The 14,652-nt window shown below is 41.1% G+C and overlaps 1 protein-coding gene across 2 annotated transcripts in view; it reads right to left on the bottom strand.

The window, feature by feature from the left end:
- AFF3 (ALF transcription elongation factor 3) overlaps positions 1 to 14,652 on the bottom strand; it is a 487,926-nt gene that overhangs the window by 163,170 nt on the left and 310,104 nt on the right. For both annotated transcript variants that reach the window (XM_063458843.1, XM_063458853.1), the window contains exon 5: positions 14,380 to 14,431. In XM_063458843.1, coding sequence (XP_063314913.1) covers positions 14,380 to 14,431 — 52 coding nt within the window. The remainder of the gene's footprint in view (positions 1 to 14,379; positions 14,432 to 14,652) is intronic.

Below are 14,652 nucleotides of genomic sequence, written 5' to 3'. Positions count from 1 at the left end.
TTTAGCAGCTTTTGAAATTTATTTTCTTGTGGATAATTGAGTTTGGGGCACTGTTCTAGAAATTCCACTGCACTATTTTTATTGTGCGCTCTCTTTGTTTTTATAAATACAAGTATGGACATGGACACTATAGCATTAGAAATACAGATTTAGGTTAAGGTTAATGCTGTTTTAGGATTAGGATAATGCCGGGTTAAGGATAGGGCAGGTATACAGTTAATGTTAGTGTAAACATAGTGTTAAGAGGAGGTTGATAGAGGGTTAACTTCAACCCTATAGGGTTAACTACTAAAAATGTATTTCAATTCTAGACATATAAGGCATCTAACAATCAGGACTTGATGAATCTGTTTTGAGATCCTTTTATTTAGTTGCACTGTGTAAAAATTATTACAAGCTAAAATGTGAAAACATGCATCTTTTCCCAAATGTTCACATTTTATTCACACTTAATAGAAACATAGAATGTGACGGCAGATAAGATTCATTCGGCCCATCTAGTCTGCCCAATTTTCTAAATACTTTCATTAGTCCCTGGCCTTATCTTATAGTTAGGCTAGCCTTATGCATATCCCACGCATGCTTAAACTCCTTTACTGTGTTAACCTCTACCACTTCAGCTGGAAGGCTATTCCATGCACCCACTACCCTCTCAGTAAAGTAATACTTCCGGATATTTTTAAACCTTTGCCCCTCTAATTTAAGACTATGTCCTCTTGTTGTGGTAGTTTTTCTTCTTTTAAATATAGTCTCCTCCTTTACTGTGTTGATTCCCTTTATGTATTTAAATGTTTCTATCATATCCCCCCTGTCTCGTCTTTCCTCCAAGCTATACATGTTAAGATCCTTTAACCTTTCCTTGTAGGTTTTATCCTGCAATCCATGAACCAGTTTAGTAGCCCTTCTCTGAACTCTCTCTAAGGTATCAATATCCTTCTGAAGATACGGTCTCAAGTACTGCGTACAATACTCCAAGTGAGGTCTCACCAGTGTCCTGTACAATGGCATGAGCAATTCCCTCTTTCTACTGCTAATACCTCTCCCTATACAACCAATCATTCTGCTAGCATTTCCTGCTGCTCTATTACATTGTCTGCCTACCTTTTAGTCATCTGAAATAATCACCCCTAAATCCCTTTCCTCAGATGTTGAGGCTAGGACTTTATCAAACATTCTGTACTCTGCCCTTAATGTCGTGTTAGATAAACACATTGGATATTAAAAGAAGGCCATTACATTGGTGGAGAATCTTTGATACTGTTATATACACTTCCTCTGTGAGTGCGTCCTAATTTGGCTGAGGATTTTGTTCATTTCTTTATTACACAGTTGTATATTTTTTTCTGTTTTATGCTTCAGCTGTATGCCTAAATATTAATTAGACAGTATAGATAGTTATATAGAACTGTACTGAATATGGTTGCATACTGCCTTTCAATATTGAACAATCTGTCCAACTTCTAGACTGTAAGCTCAATTGAGCAGGGTCCTCATCATCATATTGTTCCTGTAACATTTTGTAATTGTCCCATTTATGAAATGTTGCCCTTTATAATATTGTGAAGCGCTGAGGAATAAGTTGGCGCTTAACATACATGCCAATAATAATAACGACTGAACAAACTCTCTGTTACAATCCTCACTCTTAAAAATTCATGTTTTCTTTCCCTTCCAGTTCCTCCAGATGGCAATGAAGTCCCTTTTCAACCAACAGCAGTTATATGACACTTTTTAATACTATTACGGTGAAATCTAGTGTGCTAGGAAATTCTATTGCTGACTGGCTGCCAGTTTATGGGATAACTCTTTTGGAATGAGCCAATGCATAATTATACCTGACTTCATCATCAAATCATCAGAAATGCAGAGTGGTCATAACATTACACTACACAAGGCAACTTTACATAAACTACAACTCGTCCGATGGCTCTCTCTGCCATGACAATTAGCAAATGCACAGTTTTAGTCTATTTTATTATTGATTTTTATTCCCTTTTTTCTAAAAAAAAAAAATATTTACATCAGTTTAACCCCTTAAGGACTGAGGCAGTTGTACAAGTTCAGATCAAAACAAAACAAACCTTGAATTTGCACTATATATATCTGTTTAACCGTAAGTCACCTCTTTCATATTCCGTGCACCCACACTTATCATATATATCATTTTCTTCAGGAGAAACAGGGCTTTCATGTCACTTTGAATATTTATATAATAAGCAGAATGTAATATGAATAAAATATAGAAATTAATAAATTTATTTTATTTTTTTTAGTTCTGCGTGGCATTTTAACTGTGAATGTCATGATACTGTTAGCTTTTTTTTTGCAATAAAGTACACATATTTGTTTTCAGCAATGTCTCACAATTAAAGTTACCCCCTCCCCTCCCCCACCCTCCACATGTACAGGATTTATGGTGTTTTGGAAAGTTACAGAGTCAAATATAGCACATTACATATTTATACACATTGAAATTTACCAGACTGGTTATGTTGCCTATGAGACCGTATGGTAGCCCAGGAATGAGAATTACCCCCATGATAGCATACCATTTGCAAAAGTAGAAAACCCAAGGTATTACAAATGGGATATGTCCAGTATTTTTTAGTAGCCACTTAGTCACAAACACTGGCCAAAGTTAGCATCCATATTTGTTTGTGTGTGAAAAATGCAAAAAACAAACATGAACGCTAATTTTAGCCAGTGTTTGTGACTAAGTGGCTACTAAAAAAGACTGGACATACTCCATTTACAATACCTTGGGTTGTCTACTTTTGCAAATGGTATGCCATCATGGGGGTAATTCTCATTCCTGGGCTATTATACGGTCTCAAAGTCAACATAACAAAATCTGGCAAATTTCAATGTGGAAAAAAATGAAATGCAAGCCTTATATTTGACACTAACTTTTTTTGAAAACACCATAAAACCTGTACGTGGGGGGATACTGTTTTAATTGCGAGTCTCTGCCAAACACACATCTTAGTGTTTCAAAACAGTAAAACATATCACAACAATTATATCGTCAGTGCCGTTTGTGTGTGACAAATGCAAAAAACTGCACTTTCACTGACGATATCGTTGTGATATGTTTTACTGTTTTGAAACACTAATATTTGTCTTCAGGGAAGTCTCCCGAGTAAAACAGTACCCCCCATGTACAGGTTTTATGGTGTCCTGGAAAGTTACAGGGTTAAATTTAGGGCTTGTGAACCAAATTCTCTGGACTTTCTGCCTGGGTTGTCAGGCAGGTCCCTTAAATTGTAATTAATAAAATTACTAAATTATTGTAAAAAGATTATATAAATATATTTGTAGAATTTATATATCTATACACATAAGTTTACATATATATTTTTGTCATTCTTTTTATTATATATATATATCTCTATCTATAGATACATATATGTATTTATAACATCATCCTAAATGTATTTTGATTTAAATATATGTATATTAATATCAAAATACAGTTAGAACAAATTTAAACCGGTATATAATTCTTTTTAAATTTAATTGTATTTTTTTCTCTTTTTTAATTTTTTTTTTTTATATTTTCTCTCTTGTGCTAGTTTCGATAGAATTTTGTACATTGAATGCAGGGCAATGTCGACTCCCGAACGCCGTTGTCCTAGCTGGTTGGGAACTTGAACGGCCAGGGGTACAAGTTTCAGCGTGGCTTGCGGGCTTGCGTGGCCGACTCAGAGATCCATGCAGTCGACGACCATGTACCACTGCCTGCATTCGGGAGCCAAGTTTGCTTGAACACGTGCGTTTGTATATACCAATACCACCCAGGAAATGCTTGTTTGTGGTTAACAGCCAGGGGTGGTCGGTGATTACGAGGTGTTAACAAGGGGGACCACACAGAGTCTGTTCGGTAACCGAACAGAAGGGGAACAATTCCATTCGAATGCATGGGGACATCAGACAAAACAAGTTACAAATGAGGGAACACGTACTCTCGACTTATCCACGAGTCATAGCATATTTCACAATTGTTGGTAAAAAAAACTGCACTCGACTTATAGACGAGTTTATATGGTATATTAGTATTAAAATACACTTTGAATAATGGATTGTGTATGTGTATATAAAAGTACTTAGATCATATATATATATATATATATATATATATATATATATATATATATAAATAAAAGAAAAAAATCAGCACTCCCAGGTAGCTTTCATAGGAACTTCTTTTACCATTCAGGAACTTTCATCAGGACAATCCACATCTTTCTACTAGGGTTGATCAAGAATTAGTATATTTTCTCATGCTTGCTGTGATTGATACATACAAGCCAGATAGGCAGACCCCATACTTTCTCCCTTTTAATATTACACTTTTCACAAGTCACTTATGTGTTTTTCCCTTTGTCTTTTGTTTTCTTTTTCACTATTATGTAGATATGCCCTTTAAATACTAATAAAGTTTATATTTAAATTTTTTGTTTCTTCCCAATTATATGTGGGTAATTTAACCTTTTTTTTGAGAATCGTTACCCATAGTCTTTTGACTTGGGACCCCCTTTTTTCAAAGAAAGATTTGTTAGTTTTTTCAATTTAGTCCACTCTTGACTCTTGAGTCAGGTTTTTCCTGCCCCTCTAGTCGTGTAGTTTTTTCTCAAAATGTGTGTTGGTTAACAGGAAGTGGTATGGCCTTGGCAGGAAGGGGCATGTGAATTTAAATTAGGGGGTGCCCGAGATCTGTTATGACTAGGACAGCACTGTTTTTAAATACACCACTGACTAACTCACTGAGTGACAATCTGACAGACACACACTCTCAGTGAGTTGACACACACAATCACAGACACACTAGTTGATTTGACACACACGCTTACTGACAGACACACACTCACTGACAAACACAAACTGATTTGACATACACGCTTACTGACATTCTCACTCACTGACACACACTCACTGACAGACACATACTCTCACTGACAGACACACACTCACTCATTGATAGAAAAACATACTGACACACATTGACACTGATTCGACATTTTATACAAGTACAGCTAGCACTCAGAATATACAGGTAACAGTATATAATGCCCACCTCTTTGATTATATTCCTCTTATGTAACATCATGATCCTTGGGGTCTTTACCCACCACCACGGAGGCAATGAAATCCCCCCCGCTGCTGTTAGTAGGTGTTTCTCCCGGATTCTGGCCAGCTGCCTGCCGTCCTCCTGTCCTTCCTCCATCCCCAATCCCCTGGACTGGCCTGAGGGGCTGCTGCAGCAAAACTCCGCTCATCAGCTTGGGGATGTCTGGCAGGAAACACATGGTGATTAATAGACATGTGCAATTAGTTTCGGTCCGAATGTGAATTCGGATGAATTTCGGGCAATTCGGACATTCGGGTACTTCCGAATGTCCGAATAGATGAATTGCCGAATTGCTGAAGTCCCGAAGTTCCGAAATTACAGAAGTTCAGAAACTACCGAATTTACGAAGTGTCGAAGTTCCGAAGTGTTGAAGCACAGTATTGCCTAAGAACTAATATACTTACCCAGTGGAAGAATGAAGAATGTTACACTGTAAACAATTTTAAATAAAAAGTATACAAATGTAGCCAGGATTCAGCTGTAAGCATTTGCAACACTTACAACAATCAAGTAACATACATTCATATAAAATGTAAGTTACTTAGTGTCAGGGTACCTGTAGTCTCTACCTCTGATAGGAGGAGAGACTTAGACGTTTTCCCGTTCAGAAGGGCTGTTTCCTCTGTTCCTCGCGGTCCCTCTGGTCGGTTACACACCGGCCGCGAGGGATCCACGCCCTTTTATGACGTGACGCTCAGTAGCCGACGTCATGACGCCAAGCCGGCTCGACCTGTCACTCAAACCCTGAACACGAACCAGGACTCGTCGGGGGTGTGATTACCTCCTAGAACCGGGGTATTTAATAGAGCTTGCCGCATTTGCTCATTGCCCTGTCGTGGTTCTAGCCAGTCTAGTCACTCAGTGCTCTTGTATGTCTATTGTCTCTTTGGTTCTGACCCGGCTTGTTTGTATCTCTCTGCTTATCTCTGTTATCCTTTGACCCGGCTTGTCTCTCGCTTACCTGTCTTCTCGTTCCCTCGACCTCGGCTTGTCTCTGACCATTCTCTACTTACTCCTTACGTTAAGTCCGGCCATTCTAAGGTCCGGTATACGTACCTACTACACTTTGTACTCTGCGTGTTGGATCCCTGTCCCGATCCTGACATTACGACAGGGCCAATGGATCCTGCAGGTACAAGTAGTCAGCTTGGTCCTTCCGATCCTAGGTTTGACGCCATGGAACATAAAATGGATCAGATGGCCTTAGCACTACAGGCGTTATTATCTCGTCCTAATAACCCACCAGAAGAGATGCGTAATAATTCTCTCTCCCCTGTAAGTTCAGGTTAAGAGGTAGCCACTGAAGGTGCCTCCTCTCGTATTACCCCACCTGTACGTTATGGTGGTTCTCCTGTGTCGAGGTTTTTTAAACCAAATCAGTATCCACTTCGAATTACAACCCCGTTCCTATCCTACAGATAGGGCGAAGGTTGGATTTATTATCACCTTACTCGTTGAGAAAGCTCTGAGATGGGCCAATCCGTTGTGGGAAAACGATAATCCGTTAGTATATAATTATAATGCCTTTGTAGCTGCTTTTAGAAGAACTTTTGACCCTCCTGGTAGAAAGGTCAATGCAGCCAGATTACTGTTGCGCCTTAGACAAGATAACCAAACTCTTGTGGAGTATGCACTAGAGTTCAGGTCCTTGGCGGCAGAAGTTAAGTGGAATGAACAGGCTTATATAGACGTATTTTTAAATGGATTATCAGATGTAATACTTGATGAGGTTGCTACTAGAGAGCTTCCTGAGAATTTGGAGGATTTAATTTCTTTTATCTCTCGCATTGATGAACGCTTAAGAGAGAGACAGAACACTTGAGATAGAACCTGTAGACCTTCCTTCAAACTAGCTCCCTCATTTCTAAGTCCTGAGATCAAAACCTTACCTTTTCCAGAACCTATGCAGATAGGCAATACTCATCTCTCAGAAGAGGAGAGACAGTACAGGAGAAGGGAGGGGCTGTGTATGTACTGTGGAGTCAGAGGTCACTTACGCCTAAATTGTCCTAATCGATCGGGAAACGCTCGCACCTAAGTTTCTCTAGAGGACAGGCCTTGGGTGTTTCTATTTTGTCCTCTACTCATAATTATAAAGATCATAGGCTTGTGCTACCCGTTTCCTTAACTTGGGAGAGGGGAGTAGTAGAGACTGTGGCACTGATAGATTCCGGAGCTGCTGAGAGCTTTATCGACCAAGTTTTTGTCACTAAACACACTATTCCATCTCAGTTAAGGGAGACGCCCTTGGCCGTTGAGGCCATAGATGGTAGACCTTTAGTTGAGCCTGTGATTTTTCGTGAAACCATACCCGTTAACTTAACTGTTGGTATTTTACACGAGGAAGACATATCTATGTTACTCATTTCATCTCCTTCTGTTTCCATAGTCCTAGGGTATTCTTGGTTAAAGAGACATAACCCTATTATTGATTGGGAATTAGGGGAGATAATCTCATGGGGTCAGAATTGTCAGGAGAAGTGTTTACAGAAAGTCTCACCGCTTTGCATAGTTAATGCATCCACTCAGTCTACCGACCCTACAGAAGTACAAACACCGCCACTGTATCTGGACTTAAAGGTGGTATTTGACAAAAAGAAGGCTGATACTTTACCCCCACACAGGTCCTTTGATTGTAAGATTAATCTACTCCCTGGTACCATGCCTCCCAGGGGCAAAAAGAGAACTTAGTCCTAGAGGAGTATATTCGTGAAAATCTAGACAAAGGATTTATTAGGAGATCTTCCTCCCCTGCCGGGGCTGGTTTTTTTTTTGTTAAAAAGAAGGATGGTACGCTGAGACCTTGCATTGACTACCGAGGTTTGAACAAAATAACCGTTAGAAATGCCTACCCGATTCCTTTGATTACCGAGCTCTTTGATCGTTTAAAGGGTTCCAAGATTTTCACCAAGTTAGATCTCAGAGGGGCATATAACTTGGTGAGGATTCAGCAGGGTCACGAGTGGATGACGGCGTTCAACACTCGATATGGGCACTACGAGTATACCGTAATGCCTTTTGGTCTCTGCAATGCGCCGGCAGTATTTCAGGACTTGATCAATGAAGTTCTTAGGGAGTTTCAACAGGACTGCGTTATTGTATACCTGGATGATATTCTTATACATTCTAGGGACATTGAGACTCACCACAGACAAGTCAGAAGGGTTTTGCGCAAACTTCTTCAACATGGCTTGTACTGCAAACTGGAGAAATGTAGTTTTGATCAGTCCCAGACAAACTTTCTTGGTTATGTGATTTCTGGGGAAGGGTTTAAGATGGATCCGGATAAACTCCAGTCCATTTTAGACTGGCCCTTACCTAAGGGTCTCAAGGCCATTCAGAGGTTTATTGGATTCTCCAATTATTATAGGCGCTTCATTAAGGGTTACTCGTCAATTATTGCTCCTATCACCAATATGACCAGACAGGGGGCTGACACTAAGAATTGGTCTACTGAAGCACTTCTTGCTTTCAAAACCCTCAAAGAACTTTTTGCTTCCGCACCAATTTTAGTTCACCCTGATACTACTCTGCCTTTCCTACTCGAAGTAGACGCCTCAGAGACGGGTGTAGGCGCTATCCTGTCCCAAAGGTTAGGTGTGGATAAACCATTACATCCATGTGTTTTTTTTTCCAAAAAGCTATCTGGCCCGGAGAGCAGATATGACATTGGTGACAGGGAACTACTAGCAGTTATCATGGCTTTAAAGGAATGGAGACATTTATTGGAAGGGACCTTACATCCTGTTACTATTTTGACGGACCACAAGAACTTGTCCTATATTGGGGAGGCCAAGCGATTGTCCTCCAGGCAAGCTCGTTGGTCTTTATTTCTCACTCATTTCAATTACGTACTCACTTACAGACCTGGTTCTAAGAATTCTAAAGCCGATGCTTTGTCTCGCCAATATGAACCTTCTACTGTGTCTGAGCCAGTGTTGTCCTCTATAGTTCCCAAGTGCAATATTATCGCCAACACAAGTCTTAAAATTCATTCTCCACTGCTTGACCGTATCATGAAGTTGCAACATCTGGCACCTGGGCAGACTCCTGTGGCAAGACACTTCGTTCCTCCTGAACTCCAAAGGGAGCTCTTACAGTGTTTCCACGAGAGTAAGGTGGCGGGGCATCCTGGTATTCGCAAGACATATTCCTTAATCTCTAAAGATTTCTGGTGGCCTTCTTTACGAAAGGATATTAAGGATTTCATTGCAGTCTGTGAGATCTTTACTAAGACTAAGCAACCTCATACTCTTCCATGTGGTCTATTACAGCCCTTGGGCATTCCAGAAAGACCATGGTCCTGTTTGGCCATGGACTTTATTGTTGATTTGCCTATTTCTAAAAAACAGACTGTTATTCTCACTGTAGTCGATAGGTTTACTAAGATGGCTCATTTTGTGCCTTTACCTAAACTTCCGACTTCTCCTGAATTGGCGGAAATATTCGCTAAAGAAATTTTTCGTTTACATGGGATACCTTCCGAAATTATTTCTGATAGAGGTTCCCAATTTGTTTCACGTTTCTGGAGATCCTTCTGTTCTCAATTGGGCATCAAATTGAATTTTTCTTCTGCTTATCACCATCAGTCTAACGGAGCTGCTGAACGTACTAATCAAAAAATTGAACAATATTTGCGTTGTTTTGTCTCCGAACATCAGGACGATTGGGTCGGTTTGATTCCTTGGGCAGAGTTCGCACACAATAATCCTGTTTGTGATTCCACTCGTTCTAGCCCCTTTTTCATGAATTATGGCTTTCATCCTTCCATTCTTCCCTCGGTCTCTCCTTCCCAAGGGGTACCGTCGGTTGATGTTCATGTTGCCAATCTGAGGAAGTTGTGGGATCAGACTCGACAAATTCTCCTACATAATTCCATGTTGTTCAAGAAACACGCTGATAAACGCAGAAGGGCGGCTCCTGTTTTTGTTCCTGGTGATAGGGTATGGTTGAGTACAAAAAACATTCGTTTAAAGGTTCCTTCTATGAAGTTCGCTCCTCGTTACATTGGCCCTTACAGGGTCCTGGCTCGTATTAACCCGGTTGCGTATCGTCTAGTACTTCCATCTGCCTTACGCATCCCTAACTCTTTTCATGTTTCCTTGCTGAAACCGTTAATTTGCAACAGATTTTCCTCCACTGTTTCCTCTCCTCGCTCTGTTCAGGTTGAGGGCCAGGAGGAGTACGAGATCAACTCCATCATCGATTCTCGAATTTCTCGAGGGAGGTTACAGTATCTTGTCGACTGTAAGGGATATGGTCCTGAGGAGAGGACTTGGGTACCTCAGGAGGATGTTCATGCTCCTCGCCTCCGCAGGGCTTTTCACTCCCGCTTTCCATCTCGTCCCGGATGCTTCCGCCCGGTGGGCGTTTCTGAGGGGGGGGTACTGTCAGGGTACCTGTAGTCTCTACCTCTGATAAGAGGAGAGACTTAGACGTTTTCCCGTTCAGAAGGGCTGTTTCCTCCGTTCCTCGCGGTCCCTCCGGTCGGTTACACACCGGCCGCGAGGGATCCACGCCCTTTTATGACGTGACGCTCAGTAGCCGACGTCATGACGCCAAGCCGGCTCGACCTGTCACTCAAACCCTGAACACGAACCAGGACTCGTCGGGGGTGTGATTACCTCCTAGAACCGGGGTATTTAATAGAGCTTGCCGCATTTGCTCATTGCCCTGTCGTGGTTCTAGCCAGTCTAGTCACTCAGTGCTCTTGTATGTCTATTGTCTCTTTGGTTCTGACCCGGCTTGTTTGTATCTCTCTGCTTATCTCTGTTATCCTTTGACCCGGCTTGTCTCTCGCTTACCTGTCTTCTCGTTCCCTCGACCTCGGCTTGTCTCTGACCATTCTCTACTTACTCCTTACGTTAAGTCCGGCCATTCTAAGGTCCGGTATACGTACCTACTACACTTTGTACTCTGCGTGTTGGATCCCTGTCCCGATCCTGACACTTAGCCAGTCAATGGAATGACAGGAATGAATAAGTAGATAACTCCCTAATACCCACCTAATGTCCTGCCCCTTGGCCCCCACCCCTGAACGGTGGGTGGGGGCCCTAAATTAGAATAGGGGGGAACTAATGTCCTTCCCCCTGGCCCTCACCCCTGAGCGGTGGGTGGGGGCCCTAAATACTAATAAGGGGGGACCTAATGTCCTCCCCCCTGGCCCCCACCCCTGAACGGTGGGTGGGGGCCCTAAATTAGAATAGAGGGGGGGGACCTAATGTCCTCCCCCTGGCCCCCACCCCTGAGTAGCGGGTGGGGCCCTAAATAAAAAATTGCCCCCCTTCCCCAGATTACTAGGGGACCCCAAACCTCTAGTCACCCCCCTCCCCAAAACAACTAACCCCTACCTACCCCCCTCACCCTAAAAACAAATGAGGGGGGGACGATTAACTAAGTACCTGTAAAAAAAAAAAGAAAACTTACCATTTGAAGTTTTCTTTCTTCTAAAATCTTCTCTTTTCAGCCCCCCAAAAAAGCCAAATAAAAAATCCATAATACAAAAAGAGAAGTCCTGCGCTCACTCCCATCACTAATGGGCCGGCAGCAAGGACCACAGTACACATCAGCCCCAATATATAGTAAAAACCAAAGAAAATAAAAAGTTACCAGCCCATTAGTGATGGGAGTGAGCGCAGGACTTCTCTTTTTGTATTTGTATTTACTTTGTATCACACAGCCTGGTTACAATGCTGCCGCCCATCCCATGTGTTCCCTATTAAGGGTTAATAAGTATATAGGGGTGTATATAAAAAATACCCCTCTCTGTCTCATTAGAGATATCTTTGCCAGAAGCTCAAGGAAGCAGGCTGCAGGGTCAGTGTTAGGACCCGCTTAGGGGGGTCTGCCTTGACGTTGGCAGGCGGGCATTCCCTCCAATGGCCATTGGAGCAACTAAATGACCTCCATTTGTCTAAATATACATAGGGATTAAGGAGAGAGCGCAGGTAACTTTTTCTTTTCTTTGGTTTTTACCAAAAAATCCATAATAACCGACACACTTAAAAAAAAAAAAAAAAAAATGAGTGCAAAAAATAATAATCCATCTTCACCCATGGAGGGCTCTGCGCAGACTGAGCTCTGCAGGGCGGGGGAAGGCTTATAAAGCCTTGCCCCACCCTGCAATTAGGTGGGTTTAAGCCATCCAATCAGAGTGCTCTGACAGGTAAATGAAGAGACTGACAGGTAAGTCTCTACATTTACCTGTCACAGCACTCTGATTGGTTGGCTTGAAATCCACCAATCAGAGTGCTCTGTGTCATTTTACACAGTTCTTTGGAATTTTCCCACGCTGTGTAATTTGACTCATAACTCTCTGATTGGTGGATTGAAAGTAACCAATCAGAGAGTTATGAGTCAAATTACACAGCTCACTGTTAAATAGACATGCCCCTACTTGCGGTATAGCGAGTAGGGGCAACATTTACTAATACTAAGTAATTTTAACTTAGTATTAGTAAATTTGGCTGAAAGACCAATTTAGGTCTTGCAGCCTTTTGGTAGATAACTCCCTAATACCGTGGGAATTAGGGAGTTATCTACTAAGCGGCTGCAAGAGAAGTGTAGAAGTGCAGAAGTTGCCGAAGTGCCGAAATCCTGAAATTCGGAATGCCGAGCCGAACGAAACCGAAATTTTTTCCCATGCACATGCCTAGTGATGAACCAGCTCATGGAGCAGGAACCTCTCCGTGTGCTGGAACCCAGACAAATTTCCAAGCGCAGGGTTAAACAGCAGTAGGCCAGGGCTAGAAACCCCGCTTCCCCGGAGGACATTTCTCCAACACAGGGTGTAGGGGAGTTTCTGGGAAGATGCACAGTGTAGCCGGGAGGATTCAAATCCTCACTTGTCAGATGGGATCAGCAGGGCAGACGGGCCTCGTGGAGTGATGGCCCGGTCGCAGCCGCGACCCCTGCGATGGCGGTAGTTTCACCACTGTATGTATCTATTTGTGTCCATCTATCTGTCTGTCTGTCTATCTAGCTATCACAATCAGATGTAAAGTAACACAAACTAATGCAATAATTGACTTATTTCGTATATATTCTTAAAGTAATAGTATATGCTCTATCAGCGTCTGGCTATTATCTATGGTCTTTGTGAAAAATTTAAACATTCTGCTTTAAAGCATTGGATCTCAGTGTCAATCCTCTCACCCAAGGCCTTCTCACCCATACACACTTTCTGTAGACGCTGCAATATGTTTAATTGTATTCCACTGTGAGGTGGTGCTGAAAATAGGCACTGATGCAAGGACCAGAGGCAAGTTTTAGATTCTCTTTATCACAGTACATAACACAACATAGAGTGGGTAAGAGGTTTTTTAAGGTTATAGTAGGTACTGACAAAATGTTCTATAAATGCACTTGTGCATCCAAACATCATAAACAAAACAACAGGATTCTATGTTATTTAAACCATTGCTATTTTGTTTATATCTAAATTGATTTTCAGATAGGGTCATGGTTCTGCATAATATATAATCCAAATTTGGGGTGGGGTGGGGGGTTGGGCTTTCAAAGGCTTAAATGTCAGCAATTAAATTGTGTTTCACATGCTATGTAGTAACAGTATGGGGCTTCTGATTGGTTGGCGTGTAAGCCAACCAAAAAGAATGCTCTGACAGCCAGATCTCAAGAGAAGTCTCACTGTTATCGCATAGTGTGTGAATGGTTTCCCGTTATCTATCTTTGACTTGGTGCAGACTGAGCTCTCATAGTGGGGAAAGCCCTTTTAAAGTGCTAATTGCAACTTCTAGACATTGTTAATGGCAACTATTCAGACTTTAGAGAATAATCCTGATAGTATTCATATTTCTCTTATGAGTGAGATTTTCTGTGATTTTTTTCATTGATTCTTTTTTGCCAGAGGTACGTTATATACACAATACACTATACTGAGTGATAGCAGTTAGAGCACAAGTAAGAACAATCAAAAATTAGAGAGTACATTAAGTAAGATTGTGAATTCTTCACACAGTTCACTTCATGATTCATTTTTGGATGAATTCAGTTATTCACAAGAGCGCAGTGACATTATTTTCTAATCTCTTTAAATTACTAAAACGCATTTATATTTTTTAAGTTTTAGACACGGTGCTATTCAAATATCTAACAAATGTATAAAAAAGGAGATAACGTAATTGAACGCATGACTATTTTAGTATGCCTAGAAGATTCCCTTTATGTTTTAAACAATATTTTCCATTAAAGTATATAACAAGGTTGAAGAGAAAAATATAGTATTGACTTACGAAATCTGAGCTGCACAACTTATTGGGCTTCTGACCTTCAAATCATCATGATCTTTAAAAAGAAAAAATGAGAAAACAGATTAACTTAATTTACAATTCATTTCTGGTCATTGATTATTAATATAAAAAAATTCAAACATTGACATTACTTATCATATTCTTCACTCTTTCATATACATGGCATTTTACACATTTTGGGAAAATCTGACAATTTAGCTTTAGGTTCAGACAGACTGATTCAATGTTCTTGAGCCACTGGCATTTGGACTAAGG

The sequence above is a fragment of the Pelobates fuscus genome, chromosome 1 (genome assembly GCF_036172605.1).
Source record: "Pelobates fuscus isolate aPelFus1 chromosome 1, aPelFus1.pri, whole genome shotgun sequence".
NCBI classification, from domain to species: domain Eukaryota; kingdom Metazoa; phylum Chordata; class Amphibia; order Anura; family Pelobatidae; genus Pelobates; species Pelobates fuscus.
This window is presented reverse-complemented; position numbering and strand designations above follow the sequence as displayed.